At 60.4% G+C, this 12,926-nt stretch overlaps 1 protein-coding gene across 1 annotated transcript; it reads left to right on the top strand.

The window, feature by feature from the left end:
* The first annotated feature begins 5,722 nt into the window (after window positions 1-5,722).
* On the top strand, window positions 5,723-11,277 carry CCDC9B (coiled-coil domain containing 9B). The gene is given in 11 exon segments (XM_004380626.1): window positions 5,723-5,875; window positions 6,708-6,821; window positions 7,105-7,212; window positions 7,744-7,890; window positions 7,955-8,080; window positions 8,755-8,942; window positions 9,255-9,310; window positions 9,824-9,877; window positions 9,962-10,061; window positions 10,618-10,657; window positions 10,735-11,277. Coding segments are annotated over 11 exon segments (1,629 nt in total).
* The last annotated feature ends 1,649 nt before the right edge of the window (window positions 11,278-12,926 follow it).

Raw genomic sequence — 12,926 nt, 5'->3', positions numbered from 1 at the left:
GCCGCTGGAGCATTTCACCCGCAGGCTCCTGAGAGGCTCCCTCCCTGCCCCCACCTCTCTGAAACACCCTCCTTCTCTCTTGGAAGATCCAGTTTGCCCAGAACCTCGGGTTGTGCCAGACCTTTTCCTAGAGGCTGTGACCCCTCCCACATGTCACTCCCACAAGGGCCCCTGTGCTGAGCTTCAAGGAGCGGTGGACCTTGTCGCCCAGTGACCTGCCAGCCTCTCTGGCGGCCCCTTGGCACCATCCCAAACATCGCCCCACACGACCAGCCAGGGCTTCCTCTGGGCCGAGAGGAAGGAGTATCCGGGGACACACAGGGTAATCGTTCTACTCCCCGCATCCGCACATCTGTGAGGGCCCCCAGGCCTGTTGTAGGGGAAAAACATCACAAAGTTTAGTAAAGCAAAAGGAAAGTTTTATCTGGCATTTATTCAAAAGGACAAAAGTGGGAAAACGAACAAGCATGCTGCCACAGCCATGTCTGCCCAGTCCAGAGACCATTACAGAGTCATTAGTCTATATTAACATTACAAGTAGGCAAAACCATTGAAAGCTTAGCCTTTTCAGATTGGCTAGAAACTGTGATCCTACCTTTTGAATTGTCTTTCTTAACAATTGGTACAGGTTTCAGTAATGACAGTCAGGAGGGTCTTCATCGGTCCAACAAATTTCTATTCACTAAACGCTAATAGAAAAGATACGAGTAGAAAGTCTTTTGTGTTCTGTTGGACGGCTTTATGTGAAAGTTTCCCTAAAAGATACTTTCCAAGATTATTTTAGCTATTGTTTTTATACCTCAGGGTCCAGTTGATGTGTCCTTGTGAGTCCTTGTGGGCTCAGCTCCATCTGGGTCACATTCTCTATGCTCAAGGACAGGCAATAATAACTCCAATATTATTTCCTAAAGCAGGCCTCAGAACTAATGTTGTCTTGGCTCCCCCCTACCCACTGCGTCCACCCCCCCAACCATGTTAGGGTTCTGAGGCCCCCGAGTTTCCCTGGTCGCTCCTTCTCTCCGCCCCCACACCCTGCCTGGCCCAGACCCCTCTCTCCGGCACCTGGACACAACTTCCTAACTGTGCTTCCTAAACCCCTGAGTGGCCTCATCAGCCCCCTGCTCGAAAGCCGCAGTGAGCCCCTCCGAACTACAGAGTCCAGTTGACCCCTTCAGTCTGCCCTTCGGTGACTCCTCCAATCTGCTGTCTACCTTCCTACTGCCACCTCCCTGCGTCTCGCCATGCTGCCCTCCTGCATCCAGGCGATGCCCTCTCACTACTATCCCCTTGCCAGAGTCTGGCTCATGCCCATGAAGCTCGTCTCCTTCTGGAAAACTCCCTGACCTCAGGCGACTGCTGCCTGGTGCTGGCAAGCGTCTCTGAGATGGGGCCTCGGTCTTCATCACTTTGTCCTCTCATTGCCCAGGCCAGGTGACACACACCACAGGTGCCCTGCTAATGGCATGTCGGGGGCAAGCCCTGACAAGTTAGCTCTTGGCCTCTGGTCGTGGACTGGGGGTCGAGGCAGAGGCGTCTGGGAAAACACTGTAAGTTCTCTATGCTCCCACCATGGAGAAGAGAGCTCTGAATAAGGGAGACCCCATGGGCTCGGGTCCACACAGGGTTCCCCTCCGCTGCTGGGGCTGGGGCTGGAAAGCTCGTGATCCCCAGCCCTGAGTGTGTCCTGGAGAGCAGAATGGAGGGGTGGGTCCCCAGACCAGTCCTAGTTCTGCCTCCTGATGCCTCAGAAGGTTAGACCTAGGCTTTGCCCCACTCTGGCATGTGGGTTCTTGGGAGGATTGTGGCCCAGACTTCGTCCCCAGCAGATACAACCTATCCAGGGCCAATCCCTCCAGTCCCACGCCCTGCCCTCTGGGTCCTCCCGACCCCAGACAAGTGTTGGGAGCCTTCCGACGCCTGGCCTGAGAGGTCTACACAAAGACCTCTTGTCAGTAGGAGTCAGGACCACAGTTTCTCGAGACAGGAATGGACATGGGAGTGAGGCGGGGGCAGTGGGTTTGTAGGAAAGGCATGTCATTCTTTAAGCCACTGTCTTGGGCCTTCCCTGCTCCTTCCCATTTTGAGGGTCACCTGCCTAGTTGCTGGGCTCTCATGCAACTCAGCCTTGCCCACCCTCTTCCTCCTCAACACTCACTCACCCGCCCGGAGCCACCAAGTGGAGCCAGTGGCTACTAAGGTCTCAGCCCTAGCCAAGAAGGACCGTTCCTGAGCCGTGGATGTGAGCCTGGGGCTGGGCCTGGCGGTATCCAGAGGCAAGTGAGGCACAGTGACTGTTTCCAGGAGCACCAAGGCTAGCTGGGGACAGATAGCAGCCAGAGCCTGGGGCTTCAGAGACAGCAGGGCACGGAGGAGGGGAGCTGGGATGTGCTGGCAGGGAAGGACACCATGAGGGGAGGGACAGAAAGGACTCTGAGGGGCTGCCTCAGGATCTCCCCCACCAGGTCACAAACGGTCCCCATAACCTATGTGTTCCAGCCCCAGTGGGCTAGTGAAAGACAGCCTTTGGGGCCCTTTAAAGGACGCTGCGGAGGTATAGGGTCTCTATGAGTCGGAATCAACTCGATAGCAATGAGTTTGGTTTGGTGGAGATAGTGTCTGTCCACTTGGACGGTGTTTACCACGGAGTTACCTGAGGCAAGAAGAAAAATACCTGAGCCCTAACCTGGGATGTCACCCGTGTTATTTCATCTCCCTAGAGACCTGGTGATGTAGGCACCCCCTCATTTTACAAATGAGGGCCAGAGAGATAAAGAATTTATCTAAAGCCACACCCTGCCTCTCATCTCACTGCCAGACTGAGGAGAAGGTTCAGGGCCGAGGGCTTATCTTCTGTTTGATTAGCCATCAACAGGGGCAGCCATTCCGGAAACAGTAAATGAAGTCTGAGAAGCCTCCCCCCTAACCCCATGGGTGGAGCCTCGCCAGGGCTGTGCTCTCCATGTGTCGTCCAGAGGGTAGGACCTCCCTCCCCAGGGAGGAAGACCCCCGGACTCCCTGCCACCTCGTCCTCAGGGTTGGCGCCTGGTCTGTGTACTACAGACCACGAATAGGGTTCGCCCCTGGGGTGGAGCTATCAGCTGAGCTGGCAGGCGGCCAGGGAGGGTGGGGGACCAGCAGGAAAGCGACGTGACCCGGCCCGTGCCCTGAGGTGCAGGGACAATCGGCCCATCCCCGGACGAGGAGAGGGAGGGCACGGAGTGAAGTCTCAACACAGACAGCGTTGGCGGGGCAGCCGGTGAAAAGAGCACTGGACCGGGCGTCATCCCCGCTGCAAACAGGCTGTGCGGCCCTGGGCAGATGGCGCCGCCTCTCTGGGCCTGTTTCCGCATCAATAAAACAAGGCCTGCACAACTCAGGGGCTTCTCTAGACCGGTTGAGTTGGGAGGAGGGGCTTCTGGAGACTTGGGGGATTCACCCTGCTCCTCCGCTCCCAACAGCCAGGTGTTCGTAACTTGGCTGCCCCCTGGTGGTGGCAAGGAATAATCGCGCGTAGTGTCAATGGGAAACATCATGCCTGTCATCGGCCTGCCCCCAGGACTTCTCCCCAGGGTGGAGCGGGGATACTTTAGGGTCCTTCCCTTAGGACTGCATGCATTCTGGGTGGAGATAAAGGGAGTCACAGCCTATGCACCGGATACCGCAGTTATGCACAGGATAACACGTATTCATTCTGCAAGCCGATGGAGGGCACTGTGCCAGGCACTGGGGATCCAGAGGCACTTGACGCATCATTGCTGCTCTCAGGGGGCCTCTGTCCAATGGGGGAGCAGCCAGGCAAGCCACAGACTGTGGAGAGAGTGAGAGAATGTGGGGTACTCAGAGGTGCGACACGTTCTGTGAGTGACACTCGGGAAGGACACAGCCAGAAACTGTGAGCCTGCGCTGACTGATGGTTTGTGCCGGCCACGTGGGCCTCCAGCCTCTTGGGCTAGATCAGGAGAGTCTCGCCCCGCAGGCCCTTCCAGAAGAGCTGGATCACTCTCTCTATGGATGGGCCGGATTTCTACCTGGGCTGCCACTCCAGGGGATCCCCCTGCAGCTCTCCTGCCCTCACCCTGGCGGGGGCCAAAGGCCAGAAGCCAGGGGATGGCAGACCTTGCCTTGCCCCTGTGGCCTCCTCTGTCTGCACTCCTCCCCAAACTGGGTCTGGGGTCCTGGGTTCCAAAGCAGGGGGTGGGGGGAATCATTAGGTGTCAGCTGCCATCTCCCCTTCCCAGCCGAACAACAGAGCTTGGGGTAGGTGATGGGAAGCGTGACCGCGACCCACCCAGGGCCCTGCCCCTGCCCGTCTGAGTGGGGTAGGGCGAGGAGAGTGTGGGAGAAGGAGGGAGTGTGCGTGAAAGTGTGTGTGTGAGAGGCCCAGGGCGAGGACCTCGTGCGTCACTGTCGCTGGGAAAGTAGACGAGTCTGACTCAGTGGGAACATCCGGCAGGAAAGGAAGACGAGAGCACAGTGGCATTTCTAAGCAGGACGGGAACTCCAGGCCACCGGAGATGGGGTGTGGGGTCAGAGGTGCTGTGTGAAGGCCCAGATGAAAAGGGCTAACGTGGTGGGAAGGGTGCGGTGTCAGGGGCAGCTCCAGGGGAGCAGTTCCAGGCTGGACCTCTGGCTGCCTGGGCTGGGCTGGGGAGGATAGAAGGCAGCTGGGCCCTCTGCCCTGGAGATAGAAGGTGACAAGCTGTGGCCTGGGCTTGGGGAAACTGAGGCCCAGTCAATCAGGACGTGGGGAATGCAGGGCCTTCTGATGCTCACCTCGTGGCCTGGGGGTCGGGTCCCTGTAACTAGGAGGAAGATCTCCTAATACAGAGGGACCTCTCCTGCTTGCAGAGCCCTCAAAATCCAGGCCCCAGAGATCCCCCCCTGGGTGGGGGGTGGGGGGCTGCCAGGAAAACTGCCTCTCTGGTCAGAGACCAGCCTCAGCTGCATGGGGGAGATTTGGGGAGAGGCTTTCCCAAGGAGGGCTCCTTCCTTTCTGGGGGTCAGAGAAAGGGCAGAGGCCCAGGTCGAGCTCGGCGGCAGGTGGGCCAAGTCCAGAGAGGCTGAAAGGACCAGCCCTGGAGAGCAAGGCTGGGAAGGGCCTGGAGTTCTGGAGTCCGAGAGGGGAAGGCTGTTGGCCCGCTTGGAGCTGGGGTGTCAGGGGCCCTAGAGGAAGGCCCAGCTTCCTGTACCAAAGGGCTAGAGACCCAAACAGCTGAGCCTCCCAGGCAGGGCTGTATTTTAAAATCCGGAGAGGACGATGTTCAACCTAAAGGAACGAATGACTAATGGTGTTATTTTAGGTATATGGTGTTATTTGGTGACCTAGGGCGTGAGCTTCTTGATCCCTTGGAATTACTTAAACCAAGCAGCAGAGCGGAGGTACTTTTGGGGAGGGGACCCTCTGACCACGGGTCTGGGTGGGTTGGGCTGTGTCCTGTAGGCCTTTTTCTACTAGAAGGGAGGGACAGGTCAACACTGGCTGCTCATCTGCCTGCAGGCTGCCCAGGCTGGGGATCTGCTGGGGCCTCCTGTGTGGGCCCGGGCCGCCAGGGAGAAGCTCTGATAGTCTGTCTGGGGACGCTGGGGCAGGGCAGGGAGAGGTGCTGGGCAGGGCCGGCTGGCCACCAGTACCCTGGTCCTCGCCCTCCCAGAGTGGATGGGTGGGGGCGGTGACCGAGGCGTTCCTGGCTGGGAGCCCAGAGGCGTCTTTTGTAATCACAACATGATCTCGTGTGCTGAGCAGTGAAGCCGGCAGGGAGAGGCCGGCAGAGGCCGGCAGAGGCCCGGCTCCAGGGCTCCGGCTTCCCTCCAGCTCTGGCTCCCCTGGGGCTGCTCTGGAATTCTCCCCGTGCCCGCTGTCGCCATGCACTTGGCTGTGAGTGGCACCTTGCCTTGGCGGGGGGCTTCTTGGGGCTGGGGGTAGGAGTGGCTGGGATACCAGGCAGTCACACTCTGAGGTCGGCTGTGGACAGCTGGGCCTGGGAGGAGGAGGGCTGTGCCTGGGCGGGCAGGGGGCTGGGAAGGGGCACCAGCCATAACAGAGACCCTGCAGCCAGGTGGGGAGGGACCCGGGAATCTTGCTCCAGAGGCACGGCCTGCCCAGGGTGGCTCCCTGGCTGGGCCTACTGAACAAGAGGGACTTGCTGGGACTGTCAGGACTCGGCCCGGAGAGGCTGGGCCCGTGGGAGCGGTGCTCACCCAGGTTGCGCACAGGCCTGGGGGGTGGGTTCCAGGGCCTGGGAGCCCGGAATGCAGCAAGGGTCTCTCTTTTTCCTGTGGTTCTGGGCCTGGGAGCCAAACAGCTCCCCCCTCGACCTCCCGAATCCCTGGCACCTTCCCAGTCACGGCAGGTTTTGCTGCCAGAGCCATTTATAACTCCCACTGCAGGCTCCGCCCGGCAGTAGCACTCCCTGGAGAGCTGGGGGAGGGGTGGCCCACTGCTGAGAGCTTCAGGCCTCGGTCCCAGGAGGCCCCTGACCTGAGCCCCCAGGGGGTGGGGAGATGGCAGACAGGCCTAGTTGGGGAGGGGGCTTGGGGCCTTCCATGTGCACTCCCCAAGTAACCCTCCTCCTTCCTGGGTGCCCACAGCCCTGGGTCTGGGGTCTGCTCCCTGGGTGGTAATACCGTTAGGTGAACGAACGTGAAAGCTGGGGAACTGGCAAGGGGTGGACCCAGCAGCCAGGAGCTTGGGCTCCCTCCCTCTGCAGGGGCGTCATGGGTTGGAGTCCCCGATGAGCAGGCAGGAAGAGAAGGATGCAGAGCTGGACCGGAGGATAGTTGCCCTGCGCAAGAAGAACCAGGCCTTGCTACGCAGGTACCAGGTGAGTTGGCTGCCGCTCCCCTGCTGACCTGAAGACCCTGCATGGGGAGCTCTCCCAGCATCCACCTTGCATCAGGTTCTGGAACATGTCTCTGGGCCTGGGGCCAGGGTTTGGGTGGGCGTGGTCCTCTCAGTGGCCCAGACAAAGGTCTGGGGACTGTGATGCGGTGGGTGCCTCTGCCCCCTGGTGTCCCACTGGTGTCTCTCTGCGTAGGCCTGTCGGCGTCCGTGTTTCTGTGCGTCTGGGGGGCCATGGCCTGTGCTGACCTCAGACCCTCCCACAGGAGATCCAGGAAGACCGGCGGCAGGCGGAGCAGGGGGGCATGGCTGTGAGCACGCCGCATCCCCTCCTACCTGACAGCCTCACGGTCACCATCAGCCACGTTCCAGGAGTAAGCCTCAACCTGGGAGACAGGGCGTGGTGGCAGGAGGTGGTGGCCCCGCCCTTTGTCAGGGGAGAACTCCCCCAGCCCCTTTTCTCCTCCCACCTACAGTTCTGGGGTGTACCCACCAGCTCCCACAGCCCAGGGCCAGAGCTGACAGGCCACCAAATAGAAAGAAGCCTCCTTGTCCCTTTGCCAGCCCTGTAGTCCTGCACCAATGCTCCTAAACCCAAAACCCCAGGGGCTAAAAACCCTGCAGGAAGTGGGAGACAGCTGAATGCCAGCAACAGTGTCTGAGGGACAAAGCCCCACTGTCCGGGTGCCCTGGATTTCCCAGCTCAGACATGACGGGGCACTGCGGCATCTTGTGTCCCGGCGCCCTGGGCCCTGGATAACCTAATGCCACTGGCATGTGAGAGCGGCAGACGTCAGCCTCTCTGAGGGCATGCCAGGGAGGGCCAGGGCTGGAACCTGGGCCTGGGAGCCACCCAAAGGATCCAGCACCCAGCTCCTGCTCAGCTCTGCCCATGTGGCCTGCAGGAGAAGCGAGTGGTCAGCAGGAACTGGACAACGAGCAGCCCTGGGCCTGGTGCAGCCAGTGTCACACTTGAGGATGAGGACAGCGCTGCTGCCTTCTGCCTGGGGGAGCGGGTGGAGCTGGCTGTGACCCTGGAAAACAAAGCTGAGGTGAGTGGCGGGTGGGGATCCAGCCACCAGGAGGGCAGACTATTCTTCCATGTGTCTCCTCCAGGCCAAGAGGATCGTAAGTGAAAAGCCCACCAAAGAAAGGAACCAGGGGGCAAATGGGGCACCTGGACGGGGCTTTGGACGGAGCACCCCTACACAGATCGCTGCCAGCTCAGATTCTACACGGAAGGTACATCTTCAAGAGAGGACAGGGACTTGAAAGTGGGGGCCCTCATTTGGGGGAGGCAGAGATGCTGAGTCAGATACGTCCCGCATCTTCGGGGACATGGCCCAGGCAGCACCTCCAAGAATTCCCATCCCTCCTTCCTGTCTCTGACCGGTCTCCACTTTAGGTGGCCCTGCAGAGGCAGCAAAAAGAGACAGGGTAAGCCAGAGGTGTGATTCAGCCCCCTATCCTACCTAGCCCGGCTGGATCAGAAACCCTGGCCCCTTCCTGGACCACTGTGTGGGGGTGGGGTGGGGCGGGCTGGCCATGTGCCAGGTGTGACCTCTAGGTGGCAGCAGCCCCTACTCCTTGCTCTTTGTATTGCTCACAGCCTCTGAGTGTCCCTCCCACCCTTACAACAACCTTGTGGGATAGGTACTATTATTATCTCCATTTTACAGATGTGGAAATGATACACAGAGAGGTTAAGGAACTTGAGGAAAAACACACAGCTGATAAGTGGATGGAAACCATGCCCACGCAAACACAGCATGTTAGAGATGGAACAGACCGAATTTTCAGATGGGGAAGTCGAAGTCCTGAGAGGGGTAGGGGTTGATAGCAGCTCTAGGTCTCCATTCCACGCCCAGCGTTCTTTCTGCTTCTCCTCCACGGTGCTGAGTGCCTTCTCTTCACAGGGTGCCCGGGAGCCCCGGGTCCCAGGACCAGCTCCCCGGCGGCCAGCAGGGGGGCTCCCGGAGGTGGTCTGGGACTATGACCAGTGGAAGCAGGAGCGGGAGCAGATCGACCTGGCCCGCCTCGCCCGGCACAGAGACCCACAGGGTGACTGGCGCCGCCCGTGGGACCTGGACAAGGCCAAGCCCACGTGGGTGGCAGGGCCGGGCAGCTTGCTGGGCTGACATGCGTGGGGACCTGGGGGGTGGGGCTAACTGTGGGCACTGCTTGAGGGCTGGTGGGACCCTCCCCAGGGTGGTGTGGCTCTGCTTTAGCCCCCTGACCAGGCCCTGGGCTCAGGGAACTCTGTGGGTGCTGGGCCCCTCTCTCTTCTTGGGCCACCGTCTCCCTGCTGTTTCTGCTCTGGGGCTGGGGTGGGGGCGGGCGGTGTCGGTGTGGGTCCACCTGCAGCCTCTGTCCCCCCTCCACCCAGCAGCCGGACTCTCTCTCCGTGTCCACACAGGCCCAAGGACTCCAGCAACCCCAGGGAAGAGGGCTCGGCCAGGGGGGGCAAGAGGGGTGAGTCAACACCCACCTCGTCCCACTCCTTCGCCCCCGCCCCTTTTCTCTGCCTCTTGGTTCCCCGGTTATTCTCAGATCTGGAAGGAACCGTTGAAGAGCATCTTCCTTCCTCTTCCTCGCTGCGGGGGTTGGGGGGCGCCACAACTCCCTCCCCTCCTCCAAACCCCCAGCTCTAGCCCCAGGTTCTGACTCCAGAATGTGGCGCAGGAGGCACCTGTGGAAGTCTGCCCTGGAATCCTTCGGGGTGTTGGCGCCTCCTGGGTGGGAGCCCACATTGCTGGTCCCATTTTTTATGCTGAGAGGAAGCTGAGGCCGGAGAGGTGTGGTCGCTTGTTAGTAACACCCAGCAGGGAGTGCAAAGCAGGAACAGACCCTCCAGATCAGGGCTCTTTTTTTGGGGTGGGGGGAGGGCAGAAAACAAATAACTGGCCTAAAAGAAGGACTGACAGCTTCCTTGTCAGAGAGGGGCCTTTGTTACCACCCTATCCCCATGTCCTTCGCCTGCCTTAGGTCCCAGGAGCCACCGGAAGCTGCAGCCTTCACCATTGCCCCCTGATGGGAAAGGTGAGTTAGGGGAGGAGGAGGAGCAGTGGATAGCCAGGCAGTGGTGGCTCTCCTCTCCTTGACCTGGCGGGCCGTCTCTTGCAGGTGGTACCACTTGGGGTGGGCAACACAGCAGGCCCTCGGTGGCGCCAGCCACGGGAAGCAAAGCTCGAGGGAAGGAGAGGCTGACTGGCAGGGCCCGCAGGTAACAGGTGGCAGGGGGCAGGATCGAGGTGGGCACCTGGGGCTCCTGATTTCCTGGATCTCCCCTGCCCCGGGAGGGCACGACCAGCACGGGTCCAGGTGCCCGCTCCGGCCCCCGGGGCCTCTGCCTCCTGGCAGCAGGTTAATGAGACGCCAGGAGAGGCCAGCAGCTGCATGGAGAGCCTGGTGCCTGGGGAGCTGGCGGTAATTACAGCAGTTACCTTCCCCGGGGAAGTCAGGCTCGCCTTTCCCAGGTGGTGCAGGCAGGGACATGCCTGGAGTCCCCACAGAACTCAAGGTGCTACAGGCTTGACTGTAAACAGCAGCTGGGGACCTGGGATGGGGCCAGGGTGGGTGGTGTTCTGAGGAAGTGGCTGGATTTTTGGAACAAGGTCAGGCTGGGAGGGAAGCATCCTGGAGCCTCATTGTGGCTCTGATCTCTCCTGAGACCTTTGGGTTCTAGCTTCTTCCTGGAGATCACGGCCATCGGCTGTGGAGGGGCTGACGGAAGTGGGAACGGGTAGGAGGAGGGCCTGGTCTGTGCTGTGTTTCCACAGGTGGGAAACAAAGGGATCCGAGGAGCCGGAGAGTCAGGAGGTGGGTGCTTGGGCACAGGATGGGGTGGGCTGGGACACGGCCTGAATCACCAGCCACAGGCCAGTCTGTTGTTTCAGGGAAGTGAAAGCACCAGAAAGCCTCCGAGTGAGGAGGGACATGGACAGAAGCAGGGCGAGACGGAGCCGGGCAGACTCGAGGGTGCCCCGACCACCAGCCCAGCTCTGGCACCCCCAGAGGGGCCTAGGGGGGAGGCAGGGGCTTCGACAGCCAGTGTGGCCCCTGGATCTCCACAACAGACTGACTGGGCTCCCCTCGACCTCTCTCTAGGAGAGGCCAGAGGCCCTAGGCCCGGGGAGAGCGTGTGTGTGCTCAGTCCAGGGCCTGGGGCCCAGGAAAGCTCCGTGTCTGGGCCAGATGGTTCAGAGCAGCCTCAGGGATGGACCAACCACCAGGCTGAGCCAGAAGTCCAGACTTGCTCTGAGCCACGGAGAGGAGCAGGGCCCCCACAGCCCAGAGAAGAGGGGTCTGGCAAGGTTGGGGCCCAGCGGGGCCTGGCACCGAGGAGAAGCAGGCCCCCCAGAGGAACCAGCCTGAGGGCAAGAGGCACAGGAGGTGTGCGGAGCAGGACAGGGGGGCCTGGCCCTGCAGGAAGGTGCTGAGTACAGCTCCTGGCAGCTGGGGTGCGGGACGCGGAGAGGAGGAAGGACAAGCTCAGTTGAGAGTCTGCTGCGTGATGAGTGTCCTGTGTGTGATGAGCGTCCTCTGCGTGATGAGCGTCTGGTTGCTGGAGGCTGGTGCCAGGGTGGCTGAGCAGTTTGGCAAATTCTCCGGCAAAGTGGTGTCATGCCGGCAGGGGCCGTCTCCTTCCCTGCGCCTGGCCTGCACCTCCCTGTGCCTGTGTGTTTCCGTGTGCACGCGCTGCAGCCCCTGCTGTATTCCTCGTTGGCCCCTGCTCAGCCCTGCCGTGGTGAGAGGGCAAGGCTCGGTAGCCCTCGTCACCTGGCTTCCTGCTCCCTGTCATCCCCAACGGCCTGGCTCCTGCCCCAGCTGCCCGCTTTAGGCTCCTCAGGTTCAGGCAGCCTCAGCAGCTGGCATGGCCCGTCAAGGCCGGGGCCCTTCCCCATGCCCGGCCTTGAACCCAGGTGACTCACAGAGTGGCAGAACCAGGGGAATTTCAGTTATCACCTGGCCAACCTTCTGCCTTTCCTGAAGAGGGGCTGAGGCCCATAGAAGCTGGCAGTGACTGGGCTGGGAACAGAAAAGTCGGGCTCAGATCTTCTCTGGGAAGCAGAGGGTTTCTGGAAAGACCTCCTCTCTGAACTGGGATGTGGTGGGGTGGGCTGGGGGCCTCCTCTCACCACGGACACGGATGGGAAGAGCTCACCACTAGGAACCCCTGCAGGCCAGACATCAAGTGCACCCAGGGTCATTTCCTGCCCCCTCCCACTTCCTCTTCCGCCTAACCACAGCCATGCAGAAGCACAGACTCCTCCGACAGGGACTCACAGAGAAGCAGGGACTCCATCTAAGTATGACAGCAGGCCTGGTCTCTCCTACTGAGTCTGCATCCCACCCCTGCCCTGGGGCCCACGTCTGGTGAATTAACCAGACTCCGCAGAAGCTGTGGCTTCCTCTCAATTCAACAAACATTTCCCAAATGCCCACCGCAAGTAATCTGGCCAACAGAGGGGGGAAGAAACCCCATCATCTGGCCTATCCAGGCTGACAGCTGGAGCGGAAAGGACATCTTGGCTGGAGGTGACTGGCAGGGGCTGGGGGCCCCACTTCGGCTGGGCAAAGGCTGGTGTGCCTGTCTTGTGATGTGTGCTCATCGCTCACAATGTTGGGATGCCATTAGTGGTGCCCCCTGCCCCCTCCTCTGTGGCTCTGCCTGATTGTTCCTCTCTGCTGAGGGTCCTGGACTCACTTCCTCTCTGAGGGCTTCGGGGAGTAGCCGCATGATCCCCAGGATTTCTCCACTGTTCCAAGTGAGGCCTAACCCGTGGGGTTCCAGCCCATTTCCTCTCTCCCAGGGCTCACTGGCTCTTGGCCCCGCCCTCTCTCTATAGGAAGCATGAGGGTCGGGTATCTCTTCAGCTGTTTAGTGGGGGTGGGGGGGCCTCTCACACTTTAACATTCAGATAAAGGCCAATTCTAACTCAGGTCTGCAGGGCCTAAGAATCTGCATTTCTAATAGCGATGCTTATGCTGCTGGTACCAGACTACACTTTCCGAGTAGTAAAAATATATATGGCGGGTTAGGGGACCAAGACAGACTCTAGGTTCTAAGGGCTGGTTGCTAGATGTG

This window comes from Trichechus manatus, unplaced genomic scaffold (genome assembly GCF_000243295.1).
Source record: "Trichechus manatus latirostris isolate Lorelei unplaced genomic scaffold, TriManLat1.0 scaffold00076, whole genome shotgun sequence".
Classification (NCBI taxonomy): domain Eukaryota; kingdom Metazoa; phylum Chordata; class Mammalia; order Sirenia; family Trichechidae; genus Trichechus; species Trichechus manatus.
Note: the sequence above shows the minus strand (reverse complement) of the source record. Positions and strands in the feature narration are given on the sequence as shown.